Below are 13979 nucleotides of genomic sequence, written 5' to 3' on the forward strand. Positions count from 1 at the left end.
ATATTTTTACCCAAATTTCTGTATTTTTTCAGGAATTGTCCGAGCTGGCTGCCTCTTTCTTTTTTTAAACTCATTGATGGGCTTGTGAGCTCCTTTGTTTGGGCTGGGAGATCTCCCCGCTTGGCAAAGACTACCCTGTGCCTTCCCACTAGCTGTGGTGGTTTGGCCATGCCTGATTACCGGACTTATTACTGGGCGGCGGTGCTGGTTACTGTAGGCTGGTGGTATGCGCAATCGAGAGGAAATGCGGCTGTTTGCTTGGAGGCGGCTCTGATCGGCTCCCTACAGGGCCTTAGCAATTTGGTGTACAGAGGGCTGCGGGCTTGCCCGCCGGCTCTCCTGCCCACTAGGGTTACTCTGGGTGTGGGTGGCAGCGCGTCGGCGCTTTCTGAGCTCTACCAAGTGGTCCCCCGTGTGCCCTTTGTGGGGGAACCCCAACCTGCAACATTTATGGTCCCTGCAAGACCCTCAGTTATGGGCTAGGTATGAGGTGCGGACTCTCCGGGATGTGTGCCCGGCGGGTTCCGTCCTTCCTTTTGCTGATCTCCGTCGGACACGGGGTCTGCCGAGATGGATGTATTTTCGGTACCACCAGCTGCGGCATGCTCTCCGGGCTCAGTTTCCTGAGGGTTTGACCTTGGAGATGGACCCGGTTGAGGAATTATTGGCTCATGAGGTGGTAACCAAGCCGCTCTCATCCCTTTACCTTACGCTGCAGTGCACTCACTCTCCACGTATGGACAAGCTCTGGGACCTTTGGAAGGGGGATATCGCTGACCTGGATAGGGAGGAATGGGAGGATTGCTTTGAGGCTGGTACTAAATTAATGATATCTGCCAGGGACAGACTGATTCAGACCAAATTCTTGCACAGAATCTATTATAACCCCCAGAGATTACATAGGATCTTCCCCCAGAGATCTCCGAATTGCCCGCGCTGTCTGACCTCGGAAGGGACTTTCTTGCATATGTTTTGGGAATGCCCAGTGATAGCGCAATACTGGGTGCAGGTTTTTGATGTTATTAATCACAGACTGGGCCTGACTCTCCAGCTCTCACCGGCGCTGGCCCTACTGGGTATGGTGGATGATGATCAGAGGCCTAGACCCACAAAACTGCTCATTGGTTACCTGTTGTACTATGCTAAGAGGGAAATAATTTTGAAATGGATTGCCCCTTCCCCCCCCCCTCGGTAATCTCCTGGGAACGCTCCATTGATGCTGTCCTACCGCTGTATAAGTTAACCTATATGTTGCGAAACTGTCCTAAGAAGTTTGACAGGGTCTGGCAACCTTGGATGGCACCTATGAGTTAGGTGCGGTGACCGGCCCTGGTTCTGCATGGGGTGTTCCCGGCTGGAGGTGTGGAGGGAGGGCTGAATGTTTATCTCTCCTACACGAATGTCTTGGGTTGCTGTGAATTATTTGCTCGATACTGTATTTCCTGTTGACCTGTTCTGTATTTGTTATATTTGTACATGTGTCTTTCCACTTTATTCAATAAAGGAACCTTTTGTATTGTAAAAAAAAAAGAAAAGTGGATAAAAAAAAAAAAAAAAACATGCAGAAAAGCTATACAGGCCAAGAAGGAGGCTCAGGTACAGATAGGGATAGCATGAAAAACGGTATCCTGCCAGGAAATTAAATGTTAATCCTATAAATTACCAAGGAGCTTGGATAAATCTATGGAGAATGCAGACTTTGAGCTGTTTGTTCTGACCACCAATTGATCTCTTGTAGCTCAATGCATGCATTCAACTTGCACATACATTATCCAATAGCTATCATACTGTATAAGTCGGTCAAGTTATCCAGTCTTTCAATGCAGAATCATATCTGTAACCCATTGCAGTGTTTTTTTTACATCTTTTTCCGTTAAGTATTCAGCTTTCAGCCTTGGCATAATAAGATATAAGCTCAGAACCAATTTTTCAATCTGAGTTAGGCACAAAAATTTGCTGATCTACTGTACATCAGCAAGATAACCTATTTTTTAAGTCTGGATACAATATCTGGTTGGCTGAGAGGAGTATCCATCTTAAGGTCCCTTCTGAAGTTTTTTTGCCCTTGCTCTAGTACATCCTATTGACTTTAAGTCATTGCAGTATTTGGTCAGCTGTAGCCTGCACAGGTGGGTTTGAGGGCCACAAACTGGGAACTGTCCTGCAGCAAACTGCATCAACCTTTGCACGGTGCTCTGGTGAATATCGGGTGCTCCTTAGAATCTGCGCTTTAACCATACACTTGCCAAATATGTAGGCATTCTGATCCCTACTCTTTTTGTCTCCTGAGCCTCTGATGTCATTCTATCCTAGTCCCTATGCTCAAAAAACCCCAGGGCCTCCCCTCCCTTCGAGTACAGGGGCATAGGGCATGCAGTCTAACATTACAGTTTTTTTTTTTTTATCAGATACAATTTTTATTTATGGCCTCCATTGCTGTGTAGATCATACTGAGAAATTATAATGCTCCTTCAGTGAGCAGATAGTTGAGGTTTAAAAAATACAGTTTATACTGAATAAAATCTCAGTTAAGCTGTTGCTAGTGGGGAGTGCTGGGATTGCTCATCCTTCACCAGTTGGATAGGTGCCTACTGATCAGACTGAATTATGAAAATGCTCTGTATTTTATTCCACTTCAAGGAAAAATAATTACAATCATTAACCAGCTAAATCACAGGTATTGCCTATAAATCCTACAAAACTCTAAAATGTCTGTAACCCTAAGCCCGAGGACAGGGAGTGCACTAATAATATCCCCTGTATTAAAGGGATCCAGTCAGAGTAGGGCCAGAAGGGATGTGCAGCTCCATGACAAACACACTGTTAATTGAGAACACACAACCTACCACAAATACAGACACCAATAAAAATAAAGGGGAGATAAGGAATCCAACAGTTTTCAGCTAGCAAGGACCTACAAATCTCTGCACAGGTTGCAGTCTACTGGAGGACAATTACTGTAATACAAACCTTGGTTCTTTCTCCAAAAATGTTAATCGGCAGGAAAACTGTATCATGTTGGACTACCTTTGGCCTTGTTAACAACTGCCATAAATCAGGCCAATAACTCTTCAAGGACCCTGTAATATCCCAGAGTTAATGCTGACCCCAAGTTCATCCCAGAGATTTATCAGACTAGGGTGGGGGTGATCAAGGGGTCAAGTGTAAGCCTAAATGTGCTAGCTAACGGTGGGGGGGAGGGCTCTGGGAAAGGCACACAAAGATCGGTGTTTCAGCTTAGCTGAGACACACAATCTCACTGTGCCTGTCTGACAGAAGAGCCGCCTGCTTTGTTTGCAGAGGCAGGCCGCTCTCTTGTCAGTTTCCCCGAAGATGGCGGTCTGGCTCCCCCTGTGTCTAATCACAGAGAGACCTCGTGCACATAATCACGTAGATCTATGTGATTATGCACAGCTGAGCTGCCCTCCTGCAGTAAATCTGCGTGGGGCGGTCGGCAAGTGGTTAATATTGCTACTAGTGCACTGTAGGGTATTTGTTGTATTGTGGACTGGAAAATCTCTTCCCAGGCCCCAGTCAAGTAATATCTCCCTCATTCCTTAACTATAGACGTTATTTCAATTAGATGATCAATTTTGTTGCAGTCTAAGGCAGCACAGATAAAAATAATGAGCCAGATTTACCATAAGATACTGGCTTATTGGGAATTTATAAATCAGTATGAAATGCATTGCATTGTTCTTGTTTCCATTGCCTTTCAGTGTGACAAAATTCACAAATCTTCCCAACTGCATTCCTCTGAGATTGGTACTCAAAACTCACTTTCTGTACCAGATAAGATTGCCTGTTTTGAGAGCTGGAAAGTAAACATTAAAGTGGTTGTAAACCCTTATATATACCTAGAGAAGTGACTGATACACAGAGATTAAACAAACTCTCCTACATACGTTGTACCTGTTTATCTGTAGCCCTCTCTGCTCTACATCCGTTCAAAGTGCTGAATTTTAATGCTTGTCTGAGAGTTCAGAAAATAAGAGGGCAGAGAGCTGAAGTTACACTCTGCAGAGCTTGGTGAGGAGGACTCTGACAGCTGATTGGAGGGAAGACAGAAATGACACTTAGTGCTCTTAATTGAGACAAGTACACACTATAGAGGGCTATGCTTTGTTCATGTCAGAGGTTTACAACCACTTTAAGCCCATTCCCACTAATTTGTTCACATGCAAAGTATGTGTGGAAATGGATGGATGCATGTCTCTGTACATAGAGCTTCATATATGCAAATTAAATAGTGGGCTATCCTCTGCTACATAGACATGGATTCTAGTTTTCTGGCCACTCTGTAGGTGTATACATACCCTTTGTATAAACATATTTAAAAGTATATATTGAGTAAAACTCAAGTCAGGGAAAGAAGAACCAATTAGCGGTTGTGCTTTTTTTTTTATCACCAAAATGGCTTTAATTAACAATACATTACCAGCTTGAATTAATAGCTAAAACGTGCCAACGTTTCCTTATTCTGAATCAAATCTACCAAACTTGTGAAAAAAATATATTTTTTTAGCTAACAACTAATCATATCATGATGATGGTTCCATTAGAGCAATATGAGGAGCAAGAATCAAACATTCTTGAATTAGGGCCACAACTGTGGCCCCCGGGAGCTATAGGCTTGCTAACAGCATCTATTCTATATGGTCCGGGTCTCCACAGCTGTGTTTATTTAATACAAATAGTATTTACAAGGATTCAGTGCTTCATGAATGGCTTTTGTAGCCAAAACCGATACAAACATCGGTATTCATAACCTGCGCATGTAAAATCCAAAAGTAGGCCCGGATAAAAGGTTATAGACAGCAAGTTTAGGTAAAGTTTGTATTTTTGGGGGAGCCTTTATTATTTCTTGCCTTTCTTCCTGTTAAGATCAAACAAGCTTTTAAGAGAAGAAAATATTGCTAAGATTCTTATCAGCTGCTAAATACCTTCCAGCACTGACACCTGCACATAGCTTCACATGATCCCCAGCTGAACCCATTTCCCCTCCACCCAATATCTTGTACGTGTCTTCCTATCCCAGGTTATCTACCCCACCATGTTTTCCAGGCCTGATCACAAAGACTCCACCCCCCAACTCCCCCAGCTTCAGGGCCGTGGCTTCACTTTGAATTAACCAAAGCTATGTAGCCACCCCACCCAGTTCCCGGTCCAAATGCCAAGAAACAGGCATGTCTTTCTTCTCATTCTGCATTCCTCGACTCCAGCCTGGCACTCTGTCCCTGGCATGTATAATTAGGAGGTGCGGTGTACTCGGCTTCTTGGACTGGCAATGACTCTCTGCTATATTTGTTGCTTGTTTTCACTCCCATGTGTTTATTAGTTCTACTTTTAGCATAGAAAATCTAAATCTGATCAGCAGTAAATAACATTAATGGTAAGGAACTGCTGGCTTCACAGCAGCAGGAAGGAAGAAGGGAGAGATGCCAGGGAGACTTTTAGACCCAGGTTAAGATGTAATGAAATAAGTTTTAAAATATAACTTCATTCTTTTAAGTGGCATTAATAATTTAAAGGTAAAACTGCAAAAAATCAAATTGAAATAATATTCCATTATTTTTATGCAAGCATGTGAGGTTCTCACAGTCAGAGGTGCCAAAGAGATATATGGAATTAATGTAGAAGTAAAGAGGTCCCAGCACATCACCAGCTCAGTTTAGAATCATTTATTTATCACAAAGGTAAAAATAACAGGAACATTTTTGAGTACATAACAGCCTCTTCATGTAGACAGTTGCCTGATAAAGGGGTTATTTTATGCTCCAAAATGCTGCTGCTTTTTTTTTTTTTTTATGGCTAAAAAAATGACTGCAAGCTGAGTTGCTGATGCTCTTTGCTTGTGGAGATTTTGGATCGCAGCGCCATCCACTTTCACTACAGCATTCACTTCAGTTACTGTCCCTACCCGTTTGGAGTGGACCATACCCTCTGATATTCAACACTGTGTCTATGGTTCCTCCAAAACAATGACTAAATATGGATTGTTTATGTCTTCTCCTCTATCCTCTCCATAGACATTGTGGATCAATGCTTTCCCAAGGAGAATGTCGCCGTTTATGAACCCAGCCAATGCTTCTACCTGAAAGTGGCTGCAGTTTGCTGACTCGTTCAACTGCCCTGTAAAATTGAAATGTATGTAAACCCCAAAAATGAACTTCTCTTATTTGCTCCCTTTTGATCTGTTAAATAAGGTTAGTGTTTTGTTATAGCTGTCTGATAAGTGCAAAAAAATTCTTTTTGATCTTGTCATAGCTGTTCTTAGTCCCCTGGACATTTCCTGAGTTATTTTAATGAGACTAATAAGCCCTAGATGTTATTTTTGGACTATGAATAAGTAGACTTAATATTGCAGAGATGAAGAGAGTGGGAGGGTTTGACTAGTTTAGCAAAAGACAACTGGGCAGGGAGGGATGATACCACTCAGTCCACAAACATTCTGTGTACTGTCAGTCTACAACAGGACTTATAGGTAAAATAAAAAATAAAAAAATAACATCTTTTACAAAACCATTGCACAGAGCAGCCCCGATCCTCCTCTTCTCAGGTCCCCTACCAACACTGCTGGCTCCTCCTCATCTCTGAGTTCCCCCATAGCAAGCAGCTTGCTAGGGGTCACTAGTGTGTGCTTGTTCCCGAGCCCTGCTCTGTGTGTTTATAAAATACACAGAATGGGGCTCGGCCCTACCCCTGCTCCCTCCTTACTGGCTGTGATTGACTGCAGCGAGTGCCAATGGCTGTCACTGCTGTCTTTAGGCCAAATGAGGAGGCAGAGACCCATAAAATGCATGAAGGTAAAAAGCCTTCAACCTTTAGAATAATTTTAAGAGCAAAGTGTATTTCTGGCAGAGCAAGATGTAATTTTCTGTAATTGCAGATTCTTTAAGAGGGGATACAATATAAAGAAATATGCCTGTATTGCAGAGATGTACTTCCTGCGTTTTTTTTTGTCTTGACATTGACTTTAGGGGTTGCCCATAAAAACAAGGATTTGATATAAACTAATAAACATATTTGATTTAAGCTATTCTCTTTTAATAGTATAGCTAATAAAAAGACTATAGTTTCCCTAAAAACTGTGACAGCAGAACTACAAGAAGACATAAAAGTGGAGGACATAACCTAATCTGTGTGCTGAGGGTTGGATACTGTCAAGGAAACATTTCCATGGCTAGAGCATGTGCTGAAGATAAAAGTGACTGGCTGAGCATGCCCCCCAAACCCCCCTCTCCCCATATGGCCGAACTAGTTTTGGATGTAAAAATGCTGCCAAGTATGAGTGCTCATTTCTGACGATGATTGCGGAGAAGTATTTGGCTGCATGTAAGTGAATGCCTGACTTGTGCCAAGGCATGCAGAAGGGAAGGGGGCAAAGCTGTAAACATCCTCTGATATTTTGTCACCTGAGCTGACTGCGCCTTTGCCAAGTTCTCGACCATTCATGTAAGACATCCATACAACAACAAAAAATATACAAAACCATTGAAACTCAACACAAAAAATATAAGGCGTATGTACATCTAAATTTAGTAGCACTCATAGGCACATAACTTGTTAGCTCCCAGATGCTGCAAGGCCCAGGAAGATCTAATATAAATAGCTTCACAAGGTTTGAGACCATAAAGGCCATCTTCAAATGCTCCTTTTATATCTTCAAAACAAAGTTATTCAGGGACTCCACATGTTATCTTCAAGGTCACAAGTACGCCAGGCATAGCAGTAAAAAACACAGTTTATTTTTCCAAATGTTATCGTCAACATATTGCACATAAAAAAGTTAAAGGAAGTATTGCCAGCTTGCCAAATCAGAACAAAGCTAAACAAGTTTGCCCTTCCAGAAGCTTTCCCTTTTCCTTTCCCTGCAGTGTTTCTTCCAGCTTGTGATGTCACATCCGTGTCACCACCCGCATTATTTCCGGTCCACAGTTAGCTGTGGTCCAAGCCACGGCAGACACCAGAATTCCCTCTGCTCATCAGCAGTCTCAGAGGTGACATCCAGGATTTGTTCCTTATACCATGAGACTGGGTCCAACTCCACTGTATGAGGGTATGTGACTGCTTTGTTCCAGTTTGGCAAGCTGGCAATATTTCTTTTAACATTTTTATGTGCAATATATTGATATTTGGATAAATAAACAGTGTTTTTTACTGCTATGCCTGGCGTTCTTGTGACCTTGGAGATAAAATGTGGCGCTCCTGAATGACTTAGTTTTGTGTATTCCTCATATACGTTCATATAAGTAGTGCACTGCATGTTGTGGATTTTCTCATAAACCATCATTCATTATGTGACCCTAGCACCCCTGCTGTTTGTTTGCTTTGTTTTATACTTAGGGCACGCAGTACACACATGAAATAAAACCTGTCAGGATATGTTACTTTTAAAGTGAAACTGTGCTTTACCTTGGCAAGTTCACTTCAAAGCCCAGCTCTGAGCAAAGTTAACCTCCTTCCTCCCAACCATTCTGCCTTCATGTGTCCATCACTGGTGCTTCTATTTGGAGTGGAGACCAGTGATCCATAAATGAGCAGTCTGTGCAGGATGATTACTGGTTCCCTGATTGTAACAACATCACACCACTGTTGTCTTCTGGAGCATGTGAGAACCCTGCCAATGAACAGCCAATATGCAACATAGGCAATCAAAGAAGTACCCTTCCACTTTGCAGTCCAGAAGAGAGAAGACTCCATACCTGAAGTGTCATGTGAAACACCGATTTGGATATGTAAAAAAGGCTTCAGATTATGATTTTTTAAACTAACTTGGCAATTAGTTCTGTGAAGGCGAGGGAAAAGGGGGTGTTAAAGGGTACTGTAAGGATAGTAGGGTATAACAAGTGATGAGGTTGTGATTACAGTGCTCTTCTGCCTTAAGGGTGGTCATACTTATTACAAGCTTGAGAAAGGAGCGCACCTGTCACTAACATCATCAGAGCGCATGTTCTGAAAAGCGTTGCGGTCATTTCTGGTGACATCAAGCGCCCACCGCTGCAGTCCACGTGCGTTCAAGCCCTCCGTCCTGTTCCAGTCGACACACAGAGCCGACGATTGGCGTCCACAGGAGAAGAGGCAGAGCAAGGCACACAGAAATTAACCAGCAAGCACAGAGACTCACCATCACAGGATTCCCTGATGTGCCTACCTTCACTTACCAAGATGTGAGTGTTTTTATACTTTGTCTTAATAAATGCCATACAGTTTTTACTTAAGAGGCGCCTCTGCTTTTGTCTTTATACATATTACATTAAATTACTGACCCTTACATGTATTGCCACTATAAAAGTGATCAGGGATTGTAATACATAAGCCACTTTTGTTACAGGTCCTCCTTTAATTAACACAGTGCATTAGTATTATTGTGGGCTTTGATTAATCACTTACCGGTGGCATTCATGCCATACCCAGGCATGGCGCCCAGTCTTAGGTCGGAAGTCAGCTTGTCCATTGTTATGTATCTGGGAGCTGAAGCGTAGAAGGCGACGGTATCCAGTCGTAAAACTGGCACGGTCAGCTGAGGAGGCGAGGCAACGCTCTTCATGGGCACATTGAAGCATAAACATGGGTCTATCCTCTAAGTATGTGGTCTGCTCAACCAGAGGGGCATTGAGGACAAGATCAGGGGCAGCTGCCAGGGAGAAAGAGAGTCAGGTATATATTATTGTTGCCAGGGCTCCTTTAATACAAAGAAACATCATGATATATAACTAAAACGTCGGAAGGGAACTCGGCTCAATTCACCATTAAGGCAATCTAGTCAAATCCCTAGGGTGAGCAATACTCTGGGGCAGCTCAGATGTGTTTTTCCAATTAATTATTTATGATAGTGTCATTAGAGTGTTTCTTAGATTTATGAAACTAGGTATCCCTTTATAAAAGCCAATGTCTACCAAGGTGAGGGAGGGTCAGCTTATCTGAAACACCCCCAACATGTGCACCTTTACTACCTGTACCTCCATATACTGTAAAAATGTTTTCCAGACAACCCTCCCTTTTAATTAGCTAAACAGACAAATCCAGGTCAGCTTATTATATATTATGTAAAATTTTAAAGAGGACATATATCTTTTGTAATGTTTTTGTTGACCTAAACGTAAAAGATTTAATTACAATTTATCTTAGTTACTGTTTTAAACACCTTCCCCTAGTCCATTTTTTTTATACACAGGATCTCCGATAACGTCTGTCTGATTGAAAATACTAGATTATAATCTCTAACAATGTCAAACACCAACAATTCACCTGGGTAGCCATGGACAACGTTTAGGTAGTAACTGTAAGGGGAACTCACAGACATATTTTTACAATTATGGAAATAAATATGTACTTTTTCTTATTGAAAATATATTATTTGGAAAAGCTTTATCGTCACTTTAGGTGTCACTAAGATCCACCTCCTCATCAGTGTGCTGCCCCAGCTCCTGCAAGTAGTGGGAAAAGTGTGTAAGTGACAGTAGGGGGCAGGAAGTGGGGACAGAATCTTGACAATTCACACTCCTGGTATAAGCAGCTCGGAATATTGTAGTAAACCTTGATATGGGGTATAAAGAACTCACTCTCTGCACAAGACACTCCAGCAGCGAATCGTCCACCTCCTTTAGGGCAGTTGATATGGGGCCCGTCATGTCTGCAGTGTGACAGGGACATCTCTGTGCCTGAGCACTTCACTCCACTCATAACGACATCATCAGCCGTGACATCACCCTGCCAGTACCAGGTTTCCTGTGGACGGAATACAATTCTCAATGCTCTGCGAATACCAAAATTATGGATACTACACTAAGATCTTATCACAGATATCAGGCCTAATGTCCACTCTCTTCTATGAATATGGATTATAGGAACTGTAAGGATATTGCTCACAGCATGTTTTATCTTCACACTTGCACAAAAAAACAGCTTTATTGCTGCTGGCCACCTCTCTGCTATATACAGCACAACATTAAAGGGCAACTCTAATAACTAATATCATTCTGTGAAAAGCAGACATTATCCAGAAAACACAGCATGTATGCTTAAACACATCTCAATCCAAAACCAATGATGTAATATATATTGTGGCTTACTAGTCCTTAGATGAGGTAGACTCATTAGTTTTCTCTTTTCAGGATTTTTTCCTTAATGTTTTCCCCTAAATCCTGCCAATAACAGACTACCTGTTACTGGGTGACAATGCTGCTCACCATACTGTACTATGGAAGAGTAACGTTGTCACTCAAGGACGGAAAGTAAAGACTAGTGAACACCTCCCTTCGCATCCAATGCAGCCAGATTCAGCAAGCTTCTCATAAGGCTTCTAAATAGGGCTACTGTCTCTTGTCACATGATTCTATAGTACAGGTTCTTTTTTTCTGACCCACTGAGCACACTGGTCTTTCGTTTTATAGGATAAGTCCCCAGCTTGTAGGCTGTGTCTCCTAAGTCACTTTAAGGCCCCTTGCACACAGGGACAACTGACTGCTGTCTGTACATCCTGACATTTTTGTGCCCCTGGGAGGCAAAGGCGCAGCATCTAACCCTGCTGCCTGCAGCCTGTCAAAGTCTATGGAAGGGCAGCAGTTGGACAGGGCTGAACGCTGTACAAGTGGTACTCATGTTTAGAGCCCTACGCATTCAGGGACAAATGAAAGGATGTAAATTGTAAAGTGTTCTTGCTTGATGAAGTTCTCCATTGTACTGATTTATATAACCTAGAGAAAAGTAAACAGACTGTGTTGCCCAGAGCAGCCAATCAGAACTTAGTAGTCATTTTTCTAGTGCAGATTGGTCTTTCACCGCAAACACCTGGTTGGTTTCTGTGAGCAACTTGCCATTTCACACATTAAGCCTAGATGAGTTATTTATTATCCTTCCCCTAGGTGAGATACTAGTAAACAGCTCACACAGACTTCTTTGTTGAATATTATTATTGCAAACAGTGGTGCTTTATAGACCACCGTCAGGATGGTGTGGTGAAAAAAGAAGGAAAACATCATGAAAAGTGGCAGAGATTTCTATGCATCGAGCTAACCATTAAGATGGGTTCTCATGGTTTCTGTGTTGAGTACAGACATTCCTAGTTACACCTCTGAGCACAGATGACAACACCATTCTGGACAGTAAATATCATACCCAGCAAAGCAACATACTTTCCATTCACAGTCTGGCCTGTAGGTATAAGCGTAACATACGTAACCAACGTTTAGAATGTGTTCACTATGGCTTTTTCCAGCCCTGTAGGCACAGATAGCTGACCTCTGGGTCTCCACATGTTTCAGAACTACATGTCCTTCCATGCCTTTCCAGCAGGCTGTTACATGGTATGAAGAACATATAGAATGAAGCCAACAAAACATACACTATTTTACCAAAAGTATTGGGACGCCTGACTTTACATGCACATGAACTTTATCCGTGGGGTTCAATATTAAGTTGGCCCACCCTTTGCAGGTATAACAGCTTCAACTCTTCTGGGAAGGCTGTCTACAAGGTTTAGGAGTGTGTCTATGGGAATGTTTGACCATTCTTCCAGGAGTGCATTTGTGAGGTCAGGCTCTGATGTTGGACGAGCAGGCCTGGCTCGCAGTCTCCTCTCTAATTCAACCCAAAGGTGTTCTATCCGGTTGAGGTCAGGACTTTGTACAGGCCAGTTCCCCCACCCCAAACTCACTCACCCATAATTTTATGGACCTTGCTTTCTGCACTGGTCCAAATCATTTGGTGGAGAGGGGATTATGGTGTGGGGTAGAGTTTCAGGGGTTGGGCTTGGCCCCTTAGTTCCAGTGAAGGGAACTCTCAAGACGTCACCATACCAAGACATTTTGGACAATTTCATGGGAACGGTTTGGGGGTGGCCCCTTACTGTTCCGACATGACTGTGCACCAGCGCACAAACAAGGTTCATAAAGACCAGAATGAGCGAGTTTGGGGTGAACTTGACTGGCCTGCCTCAACCCGATAGAACACCTTTGGGATGAATTAGAGCAGAAATTGGGAGCCAGGTCTTTTTCGTACACATCAGGCTACAGGAGAAAGCCTGCATCAGTAGCATTGAGATGAAAAAAAAGATGAAAAAGTCCAAATTATTAATATACATTTTATGCGGGAAAAATTGCAATTGTTTGATAGCAGAGTAAATGTCATCCATATAGTGTTTACATCTACTGTAAAATGCCTTCAAATGACGAGTTAACCTTAACACTCAGCAGCTATTTTAACAAGATGCAACTTTACTTCAACACTGCTCTTTGCATTGTGTTATTACATACCATTCCATGGGATACAGGAAAAGATATCCAGTACTGCCTGGGCTAATATAAGCTTTAGAGAAAATTCTGGTCATTTCTCTTTTACTTATATTTATGTGCATCTCTGGTTTATGAATCCGAGGGGTCTGATCGAGAACATCTATTTTATTACAGACATTATAAATTGCCACCCCCAGGGGCTTTGCCATTGCTGATCCTACATGTTGCACAACATTAAATGATCTGCTTACAGCTGCTGTGCATGGAACAATGTCTGGTCTCCACACTGTGGAATGAAGCCAGGGAACATTCCTGTAAGGACTCCAGAGCAAGACATGTTATCCTGCTTCCTTATGTCACCAGCCAAGCCAAACCTGATGGAGGATTTTCTTAAAGAGAATCTTACACACACTAAACTGTATATCCATTTTCACAAAGTAGACAATGTATGGTGATCCAGTATGCAGAACAGGACAGCTGTTTTGGTAACATCTACTCCTTACCTGGAAAGCATGGCTGGCAAATCCTAGTCCTAGCTGGCGGCAGACAATCATGGCTTCCATTGTGCCCCAGCCCTCACTGCAAACAGTGCCCCAGCGCAGGGTGCCATTATTCTCCATTAGAACTTCCACTCTTCCTTCTGTGGGGTTACGTCCGCCATTCAGACGAACCTGTATATAAACAGGACAACGCAGGTAAGGAAGTACTTCCAACAGCAGTTGCATGCTCAGTTTACCCTCTAAG

The 13979-nt window shown here is 42.7% G+C and overlaps 1 protein-coding gene across 1 annotated transcript in view; it reads right to left on the reverse strand.

Annotated features, from left to right (window-relative positions):
* Window positions 1-13979, reverse strand: part of LOXL2 (lysyl oxidase like 2) — a 63593-nt gene that overhangs the window by 24745 nt on the left and 24869 nt on the right. Inside the window, exons 7-9 of the mRNA XM_082253159.1 lie at window positions 13739-13906; window positions 10566-10731; window positions 9394-9637 (exon numbers count right to left, since the gene is read on the reverse strand). Coding sequence (XP_082109285.1) covers window positions 9394-9637; window positions 10566-10731; window positions 13739-13906 — 578 coding nt within the window. The remainder of the gene's footprint in view (window positions 1-9393; window positions 9638-10565; window positions 10732-13738; window positions 13907-13979) is intronic.

The sequence above is a fragment of the Pelophylax lessonae genome (assembly GCF_965119305.1).
Source record: "Pelophylax lessonae genome assembly, chromosome: 4".
Taxonomy (NCBI): Eukaryota; Metazoa; Chordata; class Amphibia; order Anura; family Ranidae; genus Pelophylax; species Pelophylax lessonae.